The 23,068-nt window shown below is 45.6% G+C and overlaps 1 protein-coding gene across 1 annotated transcript; it reads right to left on the bottom strand.

Moving 5' to 3' along the window:
• Positions 1 to 2,055: 2,055 nt before the first annotated feature.
• Positions 2,056 to 16,110, bottom strand: Sftpd (surfactant protein D). Its single transcript, XM_013032076.1, has 8 exons — positions 16,088 to 16,110; positions 12,801 to 12,999; positions 7,110 to 7,226; positions 6,737 to 6,853; positions 6,515 to 6,622; positions 5,975 to 6,091; positions 5,315 to 5,398; positions 2,056 to 2,779 (listed from the first exon to the last, which is right to left on the bottom strand). The coding sequence occupies exons 2-8, from the start codon at positions 12,994 to 12,996 to the stop codon at positions 2,403 to 2,405; spliced, it is 1,116 nt and encodes a 371-aa protein (XP_012887530.1). The 5' UTR covers positions 12,997 to 12,999; positions 16,088 to 16,110; the 3' UTR covers positions 2,056 to 2,402.
• Positions 16,111 to 23,068: the final 6,958 nt, after the last annotated feature.

Raw genomic sequence — 23,068 nt, forward strand, 5'->3', positions numbered from 1 at the left:
TGTAATCCTAGCTACTCAGGAGGCTGAGATCTGATGATCATGGTTCAAAGCCAGCCTGGTCAGGAAAGTCTCTGAGACTCTTATTTCCAATTAACTAGCAAAAAAAGCTGGAAGTAGAGGTGTGGCTCAGGTGGTGGAGTACCTTCTTTAAGTAAAAAAGCTAAGGAAGAGTACCCTGAGTTTGAGTTCAAGCCCCAGTACTAGCCACCCCACACACACAAAAAAAAATTCAAGTGTGCCCATGGCTCATGCCTGTAACCCTAGTTATTCAGGAGGCTGAGATCTGAGGATCACAATTCCAAGCCAGCCCTGGCAGGACAATTCCTTATCTCCAGTTAAACACCAAAAAGCAGGAAGTGGAACTCAAGTGACAGAGTGCTAGCCTTGAGCAAAAAAGCTCAGGAACAGTGCTCAGGCCCTGAGTTCAAACCCCAGTTACCAAACAAAACAAAACAAAATAAATAAAAACGTCTTAGGACTTGAACTTCTGAAATATTTGTTTCAGTCCTCTTTTTAGTGAACCTCTAACTACAGAGCCCAGTTGACTGTCCTATTGTTCTCTGTTGGGAGTAAACCATCGCATGGTGGATTGGAAAGCCTTTGGTCCTAAGGAATATTGATTTTCACTCTTTTGAGTTCTGCAGCTCTTTCTTCCCTCCTGTCAAGAAATAAGTTTACCATAAGTATTACGGTGGCTGATGATCCTTTTGAGAGGACCCCCATATCCTTGGCTGGGTCTCAGTGGCCATACTGTACAATGTGATCGCCCCAAAAGTTAGTAGACTGGACCAGAATGGGTCTCTGTGAATAGCATACTCATTTCCACAGGAGTTTCACGTTGAGAGCTGGTGAGAATTGCTTACCCCTAGATGGCAGTTTTTGACACACGTCTCCTTCCTTATCTTTGTGCAGTCAAGAGACAGGAAGCTGAGAGAGGCCAGTGTGCAAAGGAGGGAAAGAGGCACAGGAGAAACTGAGGCAGGGATGGCCTGACTTTTGTCTGTGCTCCTCCCCCCTTCCAACCCATTCACCATCTACTCAGAGAAACACCTTTCTGAGTTCCCTCCATGAGGATGCCAGCTGTGGCCTCGGTACTGATGAGATGGTACACTAATGTGTAACTGACTTGTCTTTCAGAAGGTGCTGGGAACTGAGGCTTTTTTTTTCTCAATAGCAGGAGAGAGATCTTAGCAGAGAGCTTAGGATTCATGAATCTGAATGTATGGTTTGGTGTGGGACATGCTGAACTATGGTGTCAGGACTTCTGGAAAGAGGTATGAGGTTTGGTTCCCATAAACAAAGGAAATAGTTTGATTTCTTGTCTAAGCAAGAGCTTTTTGTACCTCGTTGATGGGCCTCTTTGATGGCTATCCAGGTGCCCTTCCCATCTTTTCAACATAGGTGTTATTTAAACCATTCTTGCAACATTGTGTCAATAAAATCAGTCAAATATATGGCAGTTCTTAACCTATGCATTTACAAGCTAAAATTGTATATATATATACCTTGGGATCAGAAAGATCTTGTTTGTTACCCAGCTGCAACCTTACAACCCACTGCATCCATATACAAGTCCTCTCTCCCTCTCTATGCCACATTAGGCAGTTAGGTCCTCTTCCCAGGAGCTAAGACACCACGACATTAACAAAGCTGAAGAGGATAGCTGAACACTGCACAAAACAGGGGAACTGGGTGCAGGACATGCAAAATCCATCAAAGGAGGTCGACCTTCTCTGTCAGATGACTCTGCTGGGCTGGACAGTTACTAGGACTTAGGTCTTGAAACTAGAGGCAGACAGAAGCCTTCAGCCATAGCTAAAGGAAGAGCCCTGATCAGGAACAAACCTATCAGATCTGTCACCTGTAGATGGAAAGTAGTGGAGCCACGGCCCTCGTTTGTCTTAGCAGAGAGTTTAGAGTGTGTGCAATCTGACAATGTGGCTTGTATTTAGGGACAAAAATAAAAAAGAAATTGGCTTTATTTCTGTAAGGATAGAAAGTATTTATTGTTGGGGCCTGGACACTCCAATACTGAATGGTCAGAAAGAACAAAGGAATAATCCAACAAGGAGCACTCAGAAAGATAAAAGAAGCACACCAGCAATCATGGTGTCCCCAAGCCTAGAGGAGGAGGAGCTTGAAGGAGGAGGATGTGATCAATTGGACCAAATCAGAAAGTAGACTGGGCCCTTCTCCAAGATGTCCTACTGTGGGAAGTCAGTATCACATTTCACTCTAGGAAGCATCCTTAAGGAGTGCTGCTTTGGGGCTGTTCCATAGAGAATACTGGGCTGGCAGACGTGATCACCTTTTTATTAGGATGTTGGCAGCACCCAGATCTGGGCTGTAACCTCACTGACCAAGTTACCAAGCTCTGCCCTCTACCCCAAGCCCCGTGGGGCTCAGAACTCGCACACCACAAGGCGCTCTTCTCCACAAGTCTTGTCATTCCATTGGCCGTTGGTGAAGATCTCCACACAGTTCTCGGACCCACCATTGTTGTTGGGTTCCCCGGGGGCCCAGTTGGTATAGACCAAAGGCTCCCCTGTGGGGTAGGTGAACTTGCCCTCTGTGTCATTGTCAGTCATGCTCAGGAAAGCAGCCTTGTTCTGAGCTATGACCAGCTGCTGCAGGGCCTTATTCTCAGCTGCAGAGCGTGGAGAGGCCAGCTGTCCACCAGCCTGTGTGCACACCTCCTGTGCACCCTGGAACAATTTCACAAAGCCTGCTGTCTTGAAGATCTTGTCTCCCATACTTTGGCCATCAGGGAAGAGCATGGCTGGAAGAAGACAGAGTCAGGATAAGGTTGTGGCCAGCCCGCTAAACCAGAACTTAGGGGGGGGGAGGGTGGCTGAGCTCTCAGCTCTGCTATCTGAATCTCTCAGACCTTCCCATGCAGTGGATCGGGCCAAGATAAGGGACACCCTGGGTTCCTGGGCAGCCCGAACACAAAATGTACCTTGGGGATGGGGGTGTCATGGCCCCTAATCACAGATGGGAGCACTAGAGTTGAGAAAGGTTAAGTACAAGGCCCCATGTCCTGCAATCATGAAACGGGAAGTCACAGGGGAACTTTATTCAGTGTGACACCAATGCTCAGATGCAGGCTTTCTGCCTCAGCCCACACTGTATGCTGGAATTGATGTTTCCTATTAGTATGTAGAACCTAACAGCCCATCCCTGAGAAACAGATTTTCTCTCTTCTCCCCTCCCCCTCTCTGTACTGGGGCTTGAACTCAGAGCCTTGAACTCTTGCTTGCCTTTTTTGCTCAAGGATGGCCCTCTACCATTTGGCTTTTTGCTGGTTACTTGGAGACAAAAGTCTCTTAGATTTGTCTTCCCAGGTCAGCTTTGAACCATGGTCCTCAGATCTCAGCCTCCTAAGTAGCTAGGATTACAGGTACGAGGCAGCAGCACCTAGCATGGGAAACCATTTCTGCAAGTGCAGAATCCAGAGCAGGGAACTCACCGCACCCCTGCGGTTAGGGTGCTGTTGGTGAGAGAAGGCCGATGGTATATGAGGGGTGAAGGAACAGGAAAAGATAGAATGGGACAACTGGGCATTGTAATGTGCTAAGCTCTGCTGGGGATCAGAGCCCCATGGTCTCAGTGTGTCTGTGAGTGATGCCCAACCAGAGCTAGAGTGTTGACAGAGAGGATGAGGGAATCTGAGAGGCACATGGGGCTGGGAGCAGGAGGGGAAGAAGATGTGGGTACTACTGAGAGAGCGCTACACAAGCACCAGCATTAAGATCCACCATGGCATGACAGAAAAGGCAATGTAAACAATTCCAGTGTTTCCAGGCCCTCAGCTCTAACAATCAAGAGGACACTTCTCAAAAGCATCATCTGCGTCATCTGCCAAAAATCTCTTTTTATTCCAATCCATCACCATCCTGATGACTTCTGTGCCATTCATGGAAATCTGCAAAGGACACTAGACTCTCAAAGGTCCAGAGAGAGCTGAGGCCTTAGACTTGTTGTCCTGTACCCTGACTTATGATGCCTTCTCCTCTGAACATCTTTAACAAGAGCTTGTGGAGAAGATTCTCCACGGGTTCAGGATGGCAGCCCTGGACAAAAGCAACGTAAGATTCCTGTGCCATTTCTGGATTTAAGCTCCTAGGTGGAGCATGAATGAATGCTCAGGTATTCATCCAAAGGCACGTGATAGAATGCAAGTTGCATCTGAACCTGTAGGTGCCTAGCTGTGTACATGCACTGTTTAAGGAGAGGGATACACAATAAGTGTCATTTAAATACATACTTCCATGACAGGTATACAGGCACACATTCTTGACACACTTCAGCATGTCCATGAACAAGTAAGCACTTACACAAATGTGTTTGTGGAGAAAGACCCTAAGTGATTGAAACTCTCTGAGCTTGGATACTTAGAAGTAAGACTTCTGTTTTACTAAAAGGGCCTCTTTATGCTCTAATCATTCAGAAATCTTATTTTTTTTCTGACTCACTGAAGAATATGGAGAGCTGTGTATCAGTAGCTCAAGAGGTCCTGAGGAGGCTGAGATCTGAGGATCGAGGTTCAAAGCCAGTCCAGACAGGAAAGTCCATGAGACTTGTATTTCCAATTAACTAGCACAAAGCTGGAAGTAGAAATTTGGTTCAAGTGATTTAGTACTAGTGACTAGGCCTTGAGTTCAAGCCCCAGTGCGTGCATGCACACACACACACACACACACACACACACACACACACACACACACACACCACACAAAGCATATACACAAAGAGAAACTCAATAGCTATATACTAAGGGCAAGCCCTTACCTGCCTTGTACCCCAGAGCAGAGTCCCAGCCCCAGGTCTCCCCAGATTCTGTGCTATCACGGCTGTGCAGCCACACATTTGGGTATTCCCATACCTGTCCCCACAGATGTAAGAAACACCATCATGGGTATTTTCTTGTCTGTATCAGGGATCGGCATAAGAAAGGCAGGCATACAAGACTACTGAGTGTTCCTGGACCCAGCATAAGTGGCATTGTGGTTGGAGTGTGCTCAGAATCCTAGTAGTCAACTATGCTTTACAAACCTAGTGAGCTGGTGGCATGGGCCACATTCACCTATGTGTCCAGCTTCTATAGCTTGTGATTTTCCTTCTGTGGCCTAGTATTATATTTCTCTCCACTTTCTAACCCAGACCCAAGTCCACCACAGACACAGACCCTGCCCATTATCATCCTAGACCTGGGGCAAGGTTTAACCTCAGCCCCAACCAAAGGGCTTGAGAGCCAGAACCAGTTTGGAGGCCAGTGTGGATGCCAGACTCAATTTTAGATAGAGGAACTCACCTTTCTTGTAGTGGGAGATGTCAGCCTGGAGGCGCTGTAGCTGCCCCTGTAAGGTCTCCACCTGCCCCCTCAGGGCGGTGATGTCTGCAGAGAAGGAAATAGTAATATAAGTAATGACTTACTCCTCTCAGCCTAGGGACCACCCATACCTCCAGGAAGGGAGTCTAGTTACAGGCACTTATTGGAGATGGTGATGCAGCACCTACATCTGCAGACACAAGTGGCCCCTGTTGCACAAAGGTTTCCAATGGTTTTCCTATGGATAAACTGGTCCCTGAGCAGGTCCTTGAACCTCTCTGACACTGACCCAGATGACCTTTGACCTCAACTCCAGGAAGATAATAGCACCTCCATTCCTGGGAGGAGGGGCAGGAATACATATTCCACCTATAATTCCCATCCATTGGGTTGTTAGACATTGAGAGGTTTCCTAGGCATTGGGAAGGCAGCTGTTATTTCCCCAGGGATCAGGTAAAGAAATTGCCAAGGTTTACCTTCCTATAGCTCTAGACCAAAGCCTAAATTTTGCCCTACCTCCAGCCTTTTCCCATTCCACCCACTACCTGTAAGTAATAGGACTGTTGGCCCAGAGAGGACCTCTTGAGAAAAAGAGGGTTTCTCCCTCTCTCCCACCCAGGCCAACAGGAGTTGTTGCCTTACCTTGAAGCCCACTTTCACCTTTGGCTCCTCTGTCTCCAGGAGCACCTCTGTCCCCCTTCACTCCTGGAGGACCCCTGGTACCTGGAGCTCCCTGTGGACCCACAGCTCCAGCAGGTCCTGGAATCCAAGAAGAGCTGGGTCATCTAGGTACCCAATGTCCAGCATCATGAGCTTCTTTGTTCCTGGACTATCCTGTGGTCAAGCAATACACCCTTCCCTCATACCTCATATGGATCGTTTTCAGAGCCCTGTGCTCTCTCTCAACATGACAGGCTCCTTCCACTGCCAGTCAACCTCTGCTGTGTACAACTGTCCCTGCCATCTATGACTAATCTTCCTCAGATTCCATCCATACCCATGGCTTAGCACTGCACTCTCCCCACATAGTCACAGTTCCAAGTGTTCTTGGATACTGACTCTCTCCATGGCCCAGCCTGGCCAGCTCTGTTTGCACAGATGGTTGTCATGGGGACTGGACACACCTTGGCAGCTTCTTGTGGGCATAGTAGAAATGGATCCAGCCCCAAGTCTATCACTGACCTGCTGGTCCAGCATTTCCAGGGACTCCACGTTCACCTCTCTCTCCTTTAGGTCCTGAGGGGCCTCTTGGCCCTGGAGAGCCCTGCATGCCTAGGGCACCTACTTCTCCTGAGAAAGAAACAAATTGGGGTTCATCGTGGACCTCGTTTTATATCCCTTCATGGACCACCACCATTATTCCTTGCATCTCCACCCCAGACCAGCCACATCCCATCCACCTACCTTTGGGTCCAGACTCTCCCTTTGGGCCTGGTTTTCCTTGAGGTCCTGTGTTCCCCTGCTTTCCAGAGGGACCATCTTTTCCAGCTGGACCGGGAGCACCTGGAAGTCCAGGAGGTCCTGGGGAATAAGACCAGCCCTATCAGTGTCACTAAGTCCCCCGGTAGTGGGATATATGAGTTGAGTAACAGTAGGTAAAAGAGGACGGGAACAACATATGACTGACCCACTGGAGGCCCCATCTGTCTGAAACAACCCAGTGCCTCCTGCAGAACAAACTTCCTTCTTCCTGGTCTTGGCACTGAGCATGCCCATGGCACATTCTAATCGTGAGGCACCCCTTGGGGACATCTGAATTACATGCCCATTTGCTCACCAGCTGGTCCAGAGTCTCCCTTTTGTCCTGGTTCTCCATCAGAGCCATTATCCCCTTTGGGTCCAATTCTCCCAGATGGTCCAGGCATTCCTGCTGGTCCCACAGGTCCTGGCAAACCTGTAGCCGCAAAAGAAATGAACATGACATTGGCCCTAGGCCAAGAAGAGGCCAAATATCTGTAGGGTCAAATTCCTGGCACTCTTTCAAGTTTCTGTAGAGCACAAACATCCCAGGGTCACACGCTCTAGTACAGGTGATTCAGGAAATGGGTTTCTTCACCCCCATTTCAAGGAAATAGCCTTTCTGGAATTGGAGATGGATTCAAGCCAAGTCTGCTTGAGTTTCTATTTTGTATTCCTTCCCTCCATGGCCACTGTACTGGCAGAAGGCAATCTATTGCTATTTAATAGTGCCCATGGATTTCTTGAGTTTTATGTGTGTGTATCAGGAAACCAACTATATTTTTATCCAAAATGGCATCAGATAGACATCAACTTGTTTATTCCATTTGTCTGTCCACTCTCTCATATATTTATTCATGAAGAATCTCAAAAGCACAGAAACCAAAATAAAACCCTGACCAATGGGCTTACATCAAGCTGAAAAACTTCTGCATAATAAAGGAAATCATCAACAGAGTGAAAAAAGAACCTATTGAATGGGGAGAAATATCTTCCAACTGTTTACCTGACAAGGGATCAATACTTAGAGTATATAAGAAATTCAAAACTTAGCCACAAAAACATACACATAAAAAAAAAAAAACAAGTGATCCAGCCAGGCTCGGGTGACTCACACCTGTAATCCTCATTACTCAGGAAGCTGAGATCTGAGGACTGCTGTTCAAAGTAAGCCCAGACAGGAAAGTCCATGAGACTCTTATCTCCAATTAACCAATAGTGGTGTCGTGGTTCAAGGGGTAGAGTGCTTATCTTGAGCTGAAGATCTCAGGGACAGTGCCCAGGCCCAGAGTTCAAGCCCCACAACCAACAAACAAAACATGAAACAAATAATCCAATTAAAAAACAGGCAAATTATCTGAACAGACACTTTTCAAAAGAAGAAATACAAATGGCCAGGAAGTATATTTAAAATGTTCACTATGTTCAGCCATAAGGAAACCATAATGAGAGGCCATCTAATCCTGGTTAGAATGACTGTTACCAACACATGCTGTTGAGGATGCCAGGGTATGCACCCCTTAAAGCCCTTAAATTTTAGTGCAGACACTATGGAAATTCATATAGAGAACCCTCATAAATCTGAAAATAGAACTGTATCAGTTATTCACTCCTGGGTAGACATCCAAAGGAAATTAAATCAGCATATACAAAAGCACCACTTGCATGTCCATATCAACATTATTCACAATAGCTAGGATGTAGAATCAGCCTAGCTGTCCATTTATGAATAAACACATTTTTAAAGTGCAGTAAATATATACAATGGAAGATTACTCAGTCAAAAAAGAATGAAATCTTGTCATTCATAACAGAATAGATGAAACTGGAGATCATCATGTTTGGTAAAATAAGCTTGATATAAAAGATAAATACTATACTTTCTCATATTCAAGTTTTAAAAATGTGGACTCAGCTGGGCATTGGAACTGAGATTCTGTGGATCACCATTTGAAGCCAGCCTAGGGTGGGGCAAAGGAGGTTAGACACACTGGTTTGTATGCACATGTGTAAAGATAGCACACAGAATCCTCTTAACACGTATAAATATGTTAATAACAAGTTCTACTCTATGCATATCTATTATATGACTTGCACTTGTCCTAGTCCTCAGACCTTGCTCTATGAGAGATTTGTAACAGACTGTGAGACAGGGGCCACATATGAGGAAGACAGTCCTGATGCCAATCTACACATCCTCAGAAAGGTCATTCTGAAGGAGAAAGTAGGACTTCAAGAGCAAGGACCATTTAGAGGACTCAATCCTCTCCAACTTTCTGTAGAGAGAAGAGAGAGGTATTTCAGACTTGGAAACTACTCTCCTGTGACAGGAAAAGTCACATCTTTCTGGCACAGGAGTATACTTGAGATGAAGGTAACTTAATTTGCTGGAAGATTTTGTGCTGGGTACCATGTTTTGCTGTTGGTTAAAGGACGGAGTCTTAGGGATGAAATGGAAGCATAGAGGGTAGGCAACAGACTGGCCCACATCCCACATCCAAACTTGGGCTGACAATCTCTGGGATCCATCATAGCCAGGCTGGCAAGGGGCATATTGGCCAGGGGAACAAAAACCACTCTCCAAAAAGGAGTGTTAGTATGGAGGCCCCAAATCAGAAGAGGATTCACTTCTCCAACAATAGCACTTATTTTGTTTTCCAATATTACAAACCCAGTTTTGTATCCCAGTGCTGCCTAGCACCATGGCCAGCACTGATTGTCCTAAATTTCTCCACTCCTTCCAGTTTGCTGCATTCATTCACTTATTTCATAAATATTTCCTTGTACACTTAAACACATAGCCTCCTAGATCACAAAAGAGCTACAAAAAACTGACAGAGTAACTGTAATCCTAGCTACTCAGGAGACTGAGATCTGAGATCACAGTTCAAAGCCAGCTTGGGCAGGAAAGTCCATGAAACCCTTATCTCCAATCAACTACCAGAAAACCAGAAGTGGAGCTATAGCTCAAAGTGATAGTGTGCTAGCCTTGAGCAGAAAAACTCAGACACAGGTCCCAGGCCCTAACTTCAATCCCCATGATGGACAAAAAACAAAAACAAAAACAAAAATCCTGCAGCACATTGGAGGCTTTGGTGTATGTTACTTATGGCCGCTTGGGAACTCTTTGCTGTGACTAAAGCTCTAAAAAAGATGAAGACGACACAGGCACATGTATATGAAGATCAAGTGACAGGGCCCCAGGAAAGTGAAACCAAATGTTAAGGACCAGCAAGAAGCCAGAGTGATTTCCACTAAGCAGATACAGAGGACCAGAGAAGCAAGCAGGGGTGGAGAGCAGTCACAATGGGGTTGCTGAGAGGTGTGTAATTTCAGGCCAAGGGAGATCAATATCCCCAGAAGGATTCTGGGTGCATCTCTCTGAGCAGGAAAGCTGGAGGTGCCTGCATCCTCACCACAATGACTCCCAGCTCCACCAGCTACTTCTGCTTCTCTGAGGTCCCAACTCCACTTTCCAGCATGACCACAAGTAAAGGCTTGCACCATATGCAGAGCTGCTTGGATCTGAGGATTCTGAGGATGTTTCAAGTCTCTCAGGACATACTCAATCTGTAATAGTCAAGTAACTGAAAGGACTGGGATTGAGAGGCCAGAGTGGAGCCATATTTCCAATCCAGCTATATGTTGGTCTCCGCCAAACCAACTCAAAGCCAGGCTGGGGTGTAAGAAAGCAAGGCAAGCTCTCCTGTAGAAAAAGCCTCCAGGACTCAATCCACAACCCACTTCAAGGAGCCAAAAGAACTGGGGTCACCGAGATAATGGCTATATCATGTCCTTCCTCCCTAGACAGCCTTCTTTCCATGAGTAAAACCAGTCCATTCTCCTTGAGAGTCACTGTCTCTGTAAGGGACAGAGGTTCACTTGTGCCTTGTCTCATCAAGCTTTAGGATTGTTTCTTAATTCTGTTTTAAGCTCTCCCTCCTGTAAAACAAAATGCATACTCCAGAAAGATAAACTGAGTTTTCTCAGTCATCAAAGCATGGGCCCAAGGCCATCTTGTCCCTTGTCTCCTGCTGCTATTTCATTAATTTTTTTCCTTTTCTTACCAATAAGACTAAGATCCTTGCCTGCACTGCTGACTCACACTTGTAATCCTAGCTACTCGGGAGTCTGAGATGTGGGAATCAAGGTTCAAAGCCAGTGTGGGCAGAAAAGTCCATGACACTACTATCTCCAAATAACCAACAAAAATCCAGAAGTAGAGATGTGGCTCAAGTGGTACAGCACCAGCCTTGAATGTAAATGCCAAGTAAGAGTGCAAGGCCTTGAGTTCAAGTCCAAGTACTCATTTTTGAAAAAAAAAAAAAAAAGAACCAGGCACTAGTGGCTTATGCCTGTAATCCTAGCTATCCAGGTGGCTGAGATCTGAGGATCACAATCCAAAGCCAGCCCAGGCAGGAAAATCTAAGACTCTTTTCTCCAATAAACTACCATTAAGCCAAAAACGGAGTTGTGGCTCAAGAAGTAGAATGCTAGCCTTGAGTGAAAAAACTCAGGTACAGTGCTCAGATCCTGAGTTTAAGCCCCAAAACTAGCACGTGTGCCAAACACACACACACACACACACACAAACACACACACACACACACACACACACATACACACACACACACACATGACCCTGATCTTCCTCTAGGACTTGAGCAGTTTTCTTAAGAACAATTTTCTTATCTATTAGTACTCTGGTAACCTCGGGAGAATTCATTGAATTGTCATCAGAAAGATGCAACTCTATTCATGAAGATTAAAAACAATTAGAGCTAGGATGTAGCTCAGGGGCAAAACACTTACCTGGGTTTGATCCCCAGTACCAAAGAAAATTTTTAAAGAAATGAAAGCCATTGTAAATTATTTGTCATGAGATGGTAAAATATGATTCCTGTTTGCAGATAAGAAAACTGAGATGCCATGATACCAAGGGCCTTGCCACAGGGTTCCCAGCCATGAAGATGGAGCTAGAAGTCAAGCCTAGATCTACAATAGCCTGCATGTCCTTTCATGGAATGTATTTACCCTCTCTTACCTGAAGAAGATGGATGTGTTCCTTGTAAAGCTTTTGGCAGAGAATTATGTGAACTATTCAAGTGAATACCCTAGCATAGAGATGTACAAAGAAGCATGAGCTCTGCTTTCCTCTTATAACACGTAAGGCAAATCCATTTAACTAGATCTGTGTAGGAGACCTCAGAGCCTTATCTTTTGCTATGTAGAGTTTAATTAAATACTAAAAATCATTAACACAAAGGGTGAGCAAATGCAGCAATGGTACTCACTAGACATTATATTGAAAATTATACAACTTGTGGGTGGGACAGGAGGAAAAAAAACTGAGAGACAGCGAGCAAAAGAAAGGGTGATATTGTATAAAAAGAAATGTACCTATTATCCGACTTATATAACTGTAACCCCTCTACCTAACACCTCTAAAATAACAATGAAAAAGTGACAATGAATTTTTTTTTCTTGTCGGTGGTGGGGCTTGAACTCTAGGCCTGGATGCTGTCCCTCAGCTCTTCAGCTCAAGGCGAGCACTCTACCACTTGAGCCACAGTGCCACTACCAGTTTTCTGAGTGGTTTATTGAAGATAAGAATCTCACAGACTTTCCTGGCCCGGCTCACTTTGAACAGTGATCCTCAGATGTCAGCCTCCTGAGTGCCTGACTGAAAAAAAAAATCTTGAACAGTTGAGTTGGGAGAGATAGGGGAGGATGATGAAAGGGGTGACATTGATCGCGATGTATTGTACTTATCAACTGATTTGTTGAATGATAATTCCTACCTAAAGATACAAATATAACGTAAAAAACCTTTAACACAGTGCATAGGCACCACTGAATCAAAATGAAGAAAAGCCAAGTGCTAGAACAGGGTTCTAGCGTTGGGCTCCCAAGTCTCTCGTCACAGCATGGGAAGTTGCTGGCTGGCTGGCATTCCGCTTCTCTCCCCGCTGCTTCCCTCAGCAGAATTAATCCCTGGTCCCAGCTCTACCTGGATCTCCCTTCTCGCCCCGGGGGCCCTCTCTCCCATCTCGTCCATCTCGACCGGGTAGGCCATTCTCTGCCGGGCCGCACATGACCAGAGTGCAGGCGTTGTTTACTGATCTTCGTGCCAACGTCTTCATTTCTGCTCCCAGGTACCCCACGGGCTGTGAGAACAGGACTAGCATGGAAAGGAAGAGCAGCATGGCCTGAGGGGTAGGGGGGGGGAGAGGGCAGGGTTTGGAGAGAAAAGACCAGACGTTGGCTCCAGGACATGGGTGAAGGCTCCGCCCAGTTTCTGGAGGTTAGGAACAATCTACCTTTCCACATCCTCTGCCCTGGTTTGGGACCCAGAGAAACAAGATTCCAGAAAGCAAATGAGAGAAAGTTGAGTCAGGCATGAGGCCTGGCTGTGGAGGGCCTGAGTCACGTGATGAGATCTCTGGCATGGCTGACAGCCTGGTCTCTCTATTCTCAGGTGCCCTTGGAAAACAGTGGCTGCAGTGTAGTCCTCTCCTGAGGCTCCTTTTCCTTCTTGGACTTCCTTCTCCCTATCTGTGGCACTGAGGCTGCCCGCTCAGCTCTGACAAGGCAAATCTACCTTCTCTCTCTGGCTGCTTGGAGTGGATTATACTAGCAGCCTAGATGCTGGTGTGAAACCCAGCCTGAGCAAGAGACTTTGGGAAGAATGGCCTGAGCTCCCACTGGAGTGTGATTACATGGATGCTAGGTACTTGGTCATCAAGAAAGTCCTAGAGAGAAGCCTGGTGAAGAGTTAAGGCACTAAAGTAGCAGCTAGAGATCCCCAGAAACACCTAGATGTCTGCCATCTTGGAGTGCTTGGAGGAGGGCCCCTGAGAAGGAAGAGGCCATGCCGGGTGGATTCAGACAGATGGAAGATTGCTTTGGGAAGGACACAAAAGGAAACTCTAAAATAGTCACCATCACAGAGGGACTTAAGAACGGATATTAGAGCTGGAGGCACCGGGCCTGTGCCAGTCTCTACGCACTGCACCTAAGTTAGCTTTCAGTCATTATGGTAAATACTGGAAGTCCTTAGGTTAAGGTTCCTTTATGGTTACAACCTCCATAACATCCAATATCACCTGCAACCATCACTCTAGGCTTATGGTAACATAGTATATATAATGATAGACACACAAGCCATAGGAGGCCTCATGAAAGCCAGGAGGGACAGACAGACAGACAGACACAGAGACAGACAGACATGGAAAAGAAGGAGCAGGAGGAAGAAGAAAAGGAGGAGGAGGAAGAAGAGAAAAAAGGAGAAGAAAAACAAAGAAGAAAGAGGAGAAGGAGGAGGAGAAAGAAAAAAGAACAACTTGGAGGGGGAGCCAACATCTCAAATCCCAAGATCCATCTCAAAAACACAGCCCCAAAGACTTCATATCTTTCCATGAGATGCTGTGTCCGTTAGGTGCTACCACCAATAGTACCACAGGTTGGGGACCGAGCCTTCAATGCATGGGCCACTGGGAAGATTTAAGATCCCGACCAGAGCAGCGTCTTTCCTTTCAGGGAAAGAAAACTGTGAAGTAACATGCATGGAAGGAGCCAGTGGAAGTCAGAGGCTAGACCCAAGCCAGAGGGACCCACACAAAGATGAAGAAGTTCACTAACTATCCAGAGTGGTGGCAGCACAGAGAAGAGCTGAGATTCTAGACTGTGGGTGACTCTTACTTTCCACCAGCTTCTCTCCATTTTGAAGTCACACCTTCCTTGGATTTTCTCACTAGCCAATAGCAGCAGCCACTCTGTTTCCATGGTTCTAGTAAAGACTCCATCATAGGCACTGAGGGCCAGACCCAAGCCAGAGTAAGGGTGCTATCTCTTGGCCTATAGCCACTTACACAAGTCTGGGATCATGCACCTCACACTGGGGAATAATAAAGGCAATGGAATTCTGCATGGAGAGCATCGTCCATTTACCAGAGTGTGAAGAAGCCCTGCAGACAGACAGCAGAGCAGGTTTCCAGATTCCAAAGTCAGAAGAAGCAGCTTAGCCAGAGCTGTGGATGAAATGTGCGGAGCCACAGCCCCTGACGTCAGATGGTGTTCAGTTGATGCTATGCTAGCAAAGTTAGAGTTTATTGAAAAAGATGGTGCTTCTGTACATTAGAAAATCAGACACCTAGCAAGGAGCCAGTATCTCTCCCCTGGAGGCTTAGGTCTGGGAATCATGACTTAAAGCCTTAATTCCAGAGACTTTTATCCAAAGCTAACGAGCAAAAAGCCAGGACTAGAGGCATGGCTCCTATGGTAGAGCACCAACCATGAGTAAAAAAGCCAAACAAGAGCACAAGGACCTGAGTTCAAGCCCCCACCCCATCACAAATACGAGATACCTAATGCAGTAAAAGTAATTTAAGTAAAGAGTTGGGAGTATGAGAAAATCAAGTGTGTCTATCTTTCCAGAAAAAATGAAGGCAGGATGGGATTAGAACATAGGTCTGAGAAGGCCTGGTCTGTTTCCCCTACACTATCCTTTCTGAAGACATCAAGGACAAAGAAGGAGCCATGACAGAAGGTGGAATTGCATTTTATCGCTGAGGCATCCCCAATGGCACCTGCATCACAATCATTCACTGTACTCCCGTTCAGAAAGCCAGTAAGTACAGGTGCTGGTGGCTCACACCTGGAACCTTTCGCAGGAGACGGAGGTTTGAGAATCATGGTTCGAAACCAGTCCTGGCAGGAAAGTCTGTGAGACTAATCTCCAATTAGCTAGCAAAAAGATGCATGTGGAGCTGTGGCTCAAGTGATAGAACATTAGCTTTGAGGGGAAAAAAAACAAACAAACCAAAAAACCCTAAAGGATAATGCCCAGGCCCTGATTTCAAGCCCCAGTCCCAGCACACAAAGAGAGAGAGAGAGAGAAAGACACAGAGAGAGAGAGAGACAGAGAGAGACAGAGACAGAGAAACAGAGACAGAGAGAGACAGAGACAGAGAGAGACAGAGAGAGAGAAAGGAAAGAAGGAAGGAAAAGGAAGGACAGAAGGAGGGAGGGAGGGATGTAAGGAGGGAGGGAGTGAGGGAAGTAAGGAGGGAGGGAGGGAAGAGAGAGAAACAAAGAAGGGAGAGAAATCTCCTGCTGAGCCAGGGAAGCTGACCATGGGCAGCTTAGCACCTTCTATGCCTCCACTAGGCCCCCGCCTCCCACACCACAACTCCTGGACTAGAACTTAAATCCAGACCCCAGAACCCTCCTCCCTCAAAACCAATCATAGAATAGTCACAGGACATGGGGGAAATAAAATGAGAGGCAGGTACATACACACACACAGGTTGCTTCCTGTAGGACCCAGGAGCTCCAGATAAATGAGCCCGGGCTTGGCAACCACCCACTATTTATGCTCACTCTGTCACCAGGGCCGCCCAGCCTTGGTCTTCTGAAAACTCCCCCATTCAAGAGGTAAAAGAGAAAAAAAAAAAAAAAGAAGTGGACCAATTTTCTGGTTGACTCACTCACTCTTACCCGACCTGCCCTCTGGAAAGCTGCCACTGACAGGCATTAAGCGATGCATAGCTGTCACCTCAGAGTTTACAGAGCTCTTTTCAGTCTGAAATCCAATCTATATCATCCCCCCAAAGACCTGAGTGGGAACTGACATCTCCCAGGTCTATATTCTGTAGATGTCCAGAAATCTGAGCTCCAGAGACCAGCATGTTGCATAATGATCTACAATGATTGCCAACAAAAAGCCCCCACAATTCACAGCTGCATTGCTCAAGAGCCAGGCCCTACTGTGTCCACTTCCCCCTTCATCTCAAAAGCCCTGCCCAGATATTGGGAAAGAGCCAGGAACTGCTTGGTATGCCCAGGAAAGGCTAGGGCAGGTTGAGGGGCCACAGAGGTGGCAAGTTCTGGGGGCAGGGCTATAGCCTGAGGAACTGTCACCCAGGTGTCATTCTTCCACCTCCTTTGTTAGGACTCCTTGAGCCTAACTTACCTTTCATGGGGTAGACCTCCCTTAGCAGGTGTCTGCTTTGCCTTGTTCAGACATGTTTTCTCCAACATCCCAGCTGGTGGTTGCCTTCGGCATTGTGCTAGTAACTAGTTAGTACCCACAAGTGCTTGAGACTCTGTTAAAGACACCCTTCAGGTATCTTAACTCCCTGCACACCTAAGGGACAGTTGTCCGTCCTTGCTTACCTTTAGAATCCTGTGACTTCTTTCATCAACTTTACATAAACTCATGTACCAGCAGACTTATGTCTCCATTCATTCCCTTTGGCCTCCCCACTGGTGGTGCCAACCTGCTTTGGGTTTTGATACTCCTGGTGGTATCTCCTTTCATAGTATGGAGCCTACAATGTCAAATCTTCCCATCTGGTTGAGAATAGTTCATTTTGCTTATTGCAATATATTTTTTAAACCCAGATCTCACAATATAGCTATTCATGCCTCTGATAATAGCTGTGTTTTATTATTGACATCCAACTGTCTTTATTCTAGAATATTCATATGCTTCCTAGAGGTCTAGGTCAGCATTGTCTTCTCTCCTGAAAAGACCAGTCACATCTTACCCTGATGACTGTTTTAAACTTTATAAGACTACTTAAAGAATAATATTTTTTAACCCAGGAGCTTATAAGTTTTAAATCACATGATAATATTAATTACATCTGTAATCCTAGGTACTCAGCAGGAAGAGATCTTAGGACCACAATTCAAAGCCAGCCAAGGCAGCAAAGTTCGTGAGACTCTTATCTCCAATTAACCACAAAAGCCAAGAGTGGAGCTGTTGCTCAAAGTGGTAGAGCACCAACTTTGAGCACAAAAGCTCAGGGACAGTGCCCAGACCTTGAGTTCAAGCCCCAGGATTAGCAAATAAAAAACAAAACAAAACAAAAACAAAAACTCAAAAAACAAAAAAGAACATGTTGTTTAGATGTGGGATCAATAATTTTGGAACTGAGATTTATCTTGAAAGAAAAACACCTTTAGCTGCAAACATCATGCCTGACCTTCTAACCTGTACCCAGACAAAGAAATGAAATGTTCCTGGTCAAATAATAATCTATATAAATATAACCTTGAGCCCTATTTCACAGATCTAGTATAAGGCCATAGACCAAGAAAAGTCTATGCAGTATGACTGAGATGCTCACACTCCCTTTGAGTGTATAACTTCACCCTGTAATAAAATTCCAATTTTTTAATCTGTCTCCTCTCTAAATTCTTTCTCTGATGGTGATAAGAACCTAGAGAGATTAGGTAGAGGTCTCTCTATCTGTTGTCTCTATCTCTGAGATTCCCAAAAAGCCAGGCACCAATGGCTCATGCCTGTAAGACCTAGCTACTCAGGAGACTGAGATCTGAGTATCTCAGTTCAAAGCCAGCCCAGGGCAGGAAAGTCCATGAGACTAATCACCAATAAACTACTCAGAAAAAGCCAGAAATAGCACTATAGCTCAACAGGTAGAGCGCTAGCCTGAAGCAAAAAAAAATCATCTCAGGGATAGTCTGGTGCTAGTGGCTCATATATATAATCCTAGCTACTCAGGAGGCTGAGATCTGAGGATCATGGTTCAAAGGCAGCCAGAGTAAGAAAGTCTGTGAGATTATTATCTCCACTAAACCACCAAAAAAGTCAAAAGTGGAGCTGTGGCTCATAAAGTGCTAGCCTTGAGCAAAAGAAGCTCAGGGACAACACCCAGGCCTGAGTTCAAGCCCTAGGACAAACACAAATTTAAAAACTAAATAAAATAAAAAGCTCAGGAACAGTGTCCATGCCATGAGTTCGAGCCCCAGGACTGGAACAAAAAGAAAACTTTGCAGTGTGATGAACAGAAAACCATAAGATCACCCCATATTGAAGACTTCCTCAAATTTATGGCTCTAGACTCAACTTTTTGTTCGCCTCTCTCCAAAGACACTAGTTCTCTGAAACACAGACCTGTTCTCTGAATTTGCCCACCCTACAGAAATCTGAGCAGTGCCCAAGATGATGTTACCTGAAGCCACACTTGACCTACAGCCAGCAGGATGCTCTTAAGAAAAGCAGCCTAGAAAGGTAGAACCACACCACAGGTGTAGCGCCCCATGCTGATGCAGACCCCTTCCCAAGCCACAGAGAGAGGGGCTGGGTTGAAAAGAAGCCTAGTTTTGCAAACTTGTTCCAGCTCTGCTGAGCCAGAGTTACCCAGGCTCTAGGCTAGATCCCAGAAAGGGGATTCAGAGAGTTTGATTCACTGTATTACTCCCAGATTATAGCTATAGACCCTGTTATGTAAGGACAGCAAGGACATGGGTTCATCTCCAGTCTCCAAGAAAGTGTAAGAGGGATTCCACACTCCAACCTCTTTTGTCTTTATGATTGGCACTCACACCCTGACTTCATTGTATTCCAACTCTTCCTTTCTTCCAGAACCTTCTCATTGATTCAATTCATCGTTGTAGGGAAAAAACAAAAACAAAAAACAACCAATGTTCTGACTTCCTCCATGGATTTAGCTTCATGCCCTCCCTGGAGGGGGAGCTCTTGGATTCCTTTTCATTCAACCCTACACTCTTGAGGTTTTACCCTTGCCCGGAGGTTCCCTCCAGGGACCCCACTTCTCCACTACGTAGCATTTTAAAAGTTGATCAGGGCTGGCCAGGCAGCCAGTGGCTCACACTTGTAATCCTAGCAACTCAAGAGGCTGAGGTCTGAGGATCCCAGTTCAGTGCCAGTCTGGGCAGGAAAGTCCTTGAGTCTTATCTCCAATTAACCACTGAAAAGCCAGAAGTAGAGCTGTGGCTCAAGTGGTAACCTTGAACATCAAAGCTCAGGACAGTGCCCAGGCCTTGAGTTCAAGCCTCAGGACTGGTATACACACACACACACACACACACACACACACACACGCGCACACACACACGCACGCACGCACACGCATGCAGGCTAAAAATCTGATGACTGCAAAAATAGTTTGATTAATCTATGTGAGGGTCCCCAGATTCAAAGGAAGAGACAAATGTTTCTTCTAGCTCTCTCTGGCTGACTCTAGGTGACTGGGTTTTCATAGAGGTGTCAGCCGAGGACTGGTCCTGGGTCTGATCCCTTCTGACGGGTCAGAAGACTGCACCCCATTCCTGGGGTAGAAGGTGGTTCTGCTGATACATGCACATCAGGGCATGGTCACCCACACCCTGAGTTACACCTCATCTCTGGTGTTGAGGCTTTCTGAGACTTGTAAATGGGGAAAGCTGATATACTGGTGAATCTGTAGGAAGAAATCTCACAGCACATCTTATTGACCCCAAACACTACTAACATTGACTCTAGCTCCAATATGACTCATAAAGACGTCATTGGTCATCTGGAGCCACTTTGTTTTTTGAACTTGGGGCCTGGGCACTATCCCTGAGTTTTTTTTGTTGTTGTTTTTGTTTTGGTCCAGTCGTGGGGCCTGAACTCTGGATCTGGGCGCTGTCCCTCAGCTCTTCAGCTCAAGGCTAGCGCTCTACCACTTGAGCCACAGCGCCACTCCTGGCTTTTTTCTTTTTGTTTATGGGGTGCTGAGGAATTGAACCCTCATGCATGCAAGGCAGGCGCTCTACCACTGAGCCACCTTCCCAGCCCCATCCCTGAGCTTTTGTGCTTAAAGCTAGCACTGTACCACTTGAGCCACAGTTCCATGTATGGCTCTTCTGATGGTTAATTGGGGATAAGAGTCTCACAGGCTTTCTTGCCCAGACTGGCTTGGAACCATGATCCTCAGATACCAGCCTCCTGAGTAGCTAGGATTACAGGCATAAGCTGCCAGTGCCTGGCTGTCCCTGAGCTTTTATGCTCCATTTATATTCTTGTTTTGTGTGTGAACATTTCTTAGACTACAGTATAGAGGTGTTTACCCCTCAATCTAACTACATGGGTTGTCTTTCTGCCCTTCCTTTTTCTTCATTTCTGCTGTATCATCTAATTGTTCAAGTTTGCTATATCACCCATCTGTAAGGCAGACATTCAAGAGGTCATTCTCAATCTGGTTTGTGGCTAAAGGAGGAAGAGGGTGAACAAGAGAATTTTAATATGCAGACAGCAATGAGGCTTACACAAGACTTACAACAAAATATATAGTTTACAGTTTGGCCATGTTTACAACTGGATTTAATATGACTCATTCATAAATAGTATCTGGATTTAGAGCTCCTGTATAAAAATCAGTGAATTTGTTTTGCTCTATTACTTTATCTTCGGACTGAAGTTTCAACTTAAAGATTAAATAATCTTGGTTTGTGTGTGTCTGTCTGTGTGTGTGTTAGTGAACACACACCTTTAGATATATGTTACATGGTATGTTTTACATAGAAAATCTGCCCAAAAGGGTCTACTAAAATTGGTATATATGAAAGTGAACGCATGTAAAATTAGCCCAATGCTGGACACCAGTGGCTTATGCCTGAAATCCTAACTACTCAGGAGGTTAATATTTGAGGATCGCAGTTCAAAACCAACCTGGGCAGAAAAATCTGTGAGACTCTTCTCTTTAATGAACCTGGAAAAAGCCAGAAGTGAAAGCGTGACTCAGGTGGCAGCGTGCCAAAGCTTAAGCAAAAGCCTGAGGCCCTTTGAATATTTAATAGTTTAACAAAGTAAATACCAGAAAGCGGACACATGTCTTGTGTGAGAGGAGTGGAGCTTATGAGGAGAGTGGAAGATGAATAGAGAGAGAAAGGGTGGGCAAATGCAGTCATCATATTCAATGCACATGTGTGAAAATGGGAGGGGTTGGGACAAATGGAGGAAAACAGGGGTAGGCATGAAATTGATCAAGAGGCATTGTACTCACAAATTGACATGCTGAATTGAAACTCTTTGTACAACTATTTGAATATAATTTAAAAAATTATTCAAAGCTGTTTCCAACCCTATATTGGTACAGCAGCAGCCACAGCACTGCTGTGTCCTTCTGGCTAGCTAGTTCTGGCCACGGCTCCTTTGTATCATCATTCTAATAGACATTTCTTTTTTTCTCCTAGCCTCCTGTCTTGGTAAATGATTTTACCAACCCATGGCCCCAAAATAAGTGATGTGAGAGTCTCGTGACAGTCATCTCGATTAACACGAATCTGGACAGCGCGATTGCCCTAGCTATGCAGAAACTACAAAAATCGCAGTCCAGGCTAGCCTGAGCATACATTCAAGATTCTATTTGAAGAATAACTAAAGTAAAAACACCTGGAGGTATGAGTTAGGCGATAGAGTGCCTGCCTAGCACGTGCAAAGCTCTAAGTACAAATTCCAGTACTGGAAAATAAATAAAATTTAGAAAGAAAAAGAAAATTATATATATATATATATTATATATATTCCAACTGACACCTGTGGCTCTTACCTATAATCCTAGATTCTTAGGAGGCTGAGAGCTAAGGATTGTGGTTCAAGATAGCCAAGTAAATCCAGGAGACTCTTATCTCCAATTAACCAGTAAAAGCAGGAAGTGGGGGTGTAGCTCAAGAGGTGGAATGCCAATCTTGATCAAAAACACTAAGGAACTGCACCCAGGCCCTGAGTTCAAGCCCCAGGACTGGCACACATACACACACATAAATTCAAAACCACATGAGAGGGGCTGGGAAGATGGCTCAGTGGTAGAGTGCTTGCCTTGCATGCATGAGGCCCTGGGTTCGATTCCTCAGTACCACATAAGCAAAAAGAAAAAAAGCCAGAAGTGGCACTGTGGCTCAAGTGGTAGAGCGCTAGCCTTGAGCTGAAGAGCTGAGGGACAGCACCCAGGCCCAGAGTTCAGGCCCCATGACCGGACCCCCAAAAAAAACAAACCAAAACAAACAAAACAAAACCACATGAGAGATGGTGAGTGCAGTACAGTGTAGGAAGCTTTACAGGACTGAGGAAGATGGATTCTTAATGACATCTAGACTCAGGAAGATGGTGGATTAGAGACACTTAGTATTTTCTTCTGTCTCCCCCAAGTCATCCGTAGAAGGCTACAAGGAGTGCTGGGTGGCTGGAGAAGAAAACAATAGGAGAAAAGGCACTAGGAGAATTAGAGACCTGGTGAAATCCAGAAATGTTCCTTTGGAGATTGAAAACTCCTACCACCAGATGCTGGGCATCATGCTAAGGTAGAAAGATTGTCCCGACCCACAGGATTTTTGAGCAGAAGAGGAAAAGGAAACCTCACTAAGAAACGCAAGTGTGCAATTTGGCCTCTGTAAAAATGTAGGTTAGGATGGGAAATCTGCAATCTTCATGGCTATCAGACACGGGGTGGGGGGGAAGGGACCCCCTGCATTCCTAGCTAGCTC

Source organism: Dipodomys ordii, unplaced genomic scaffold (genome assembly GCF_000151885.1).
Source record: "Dipodomys ordii isolate 6190 unplaced genomic scaffold, Dord_2.0 Scaffold148, whole genome shotgun sequence".
NCBI lineage: Eukaryota > Metazoa > Chordata > Mammalia > Rodentia > Heteromyidae > Dipodomys > Dipodomys ordii.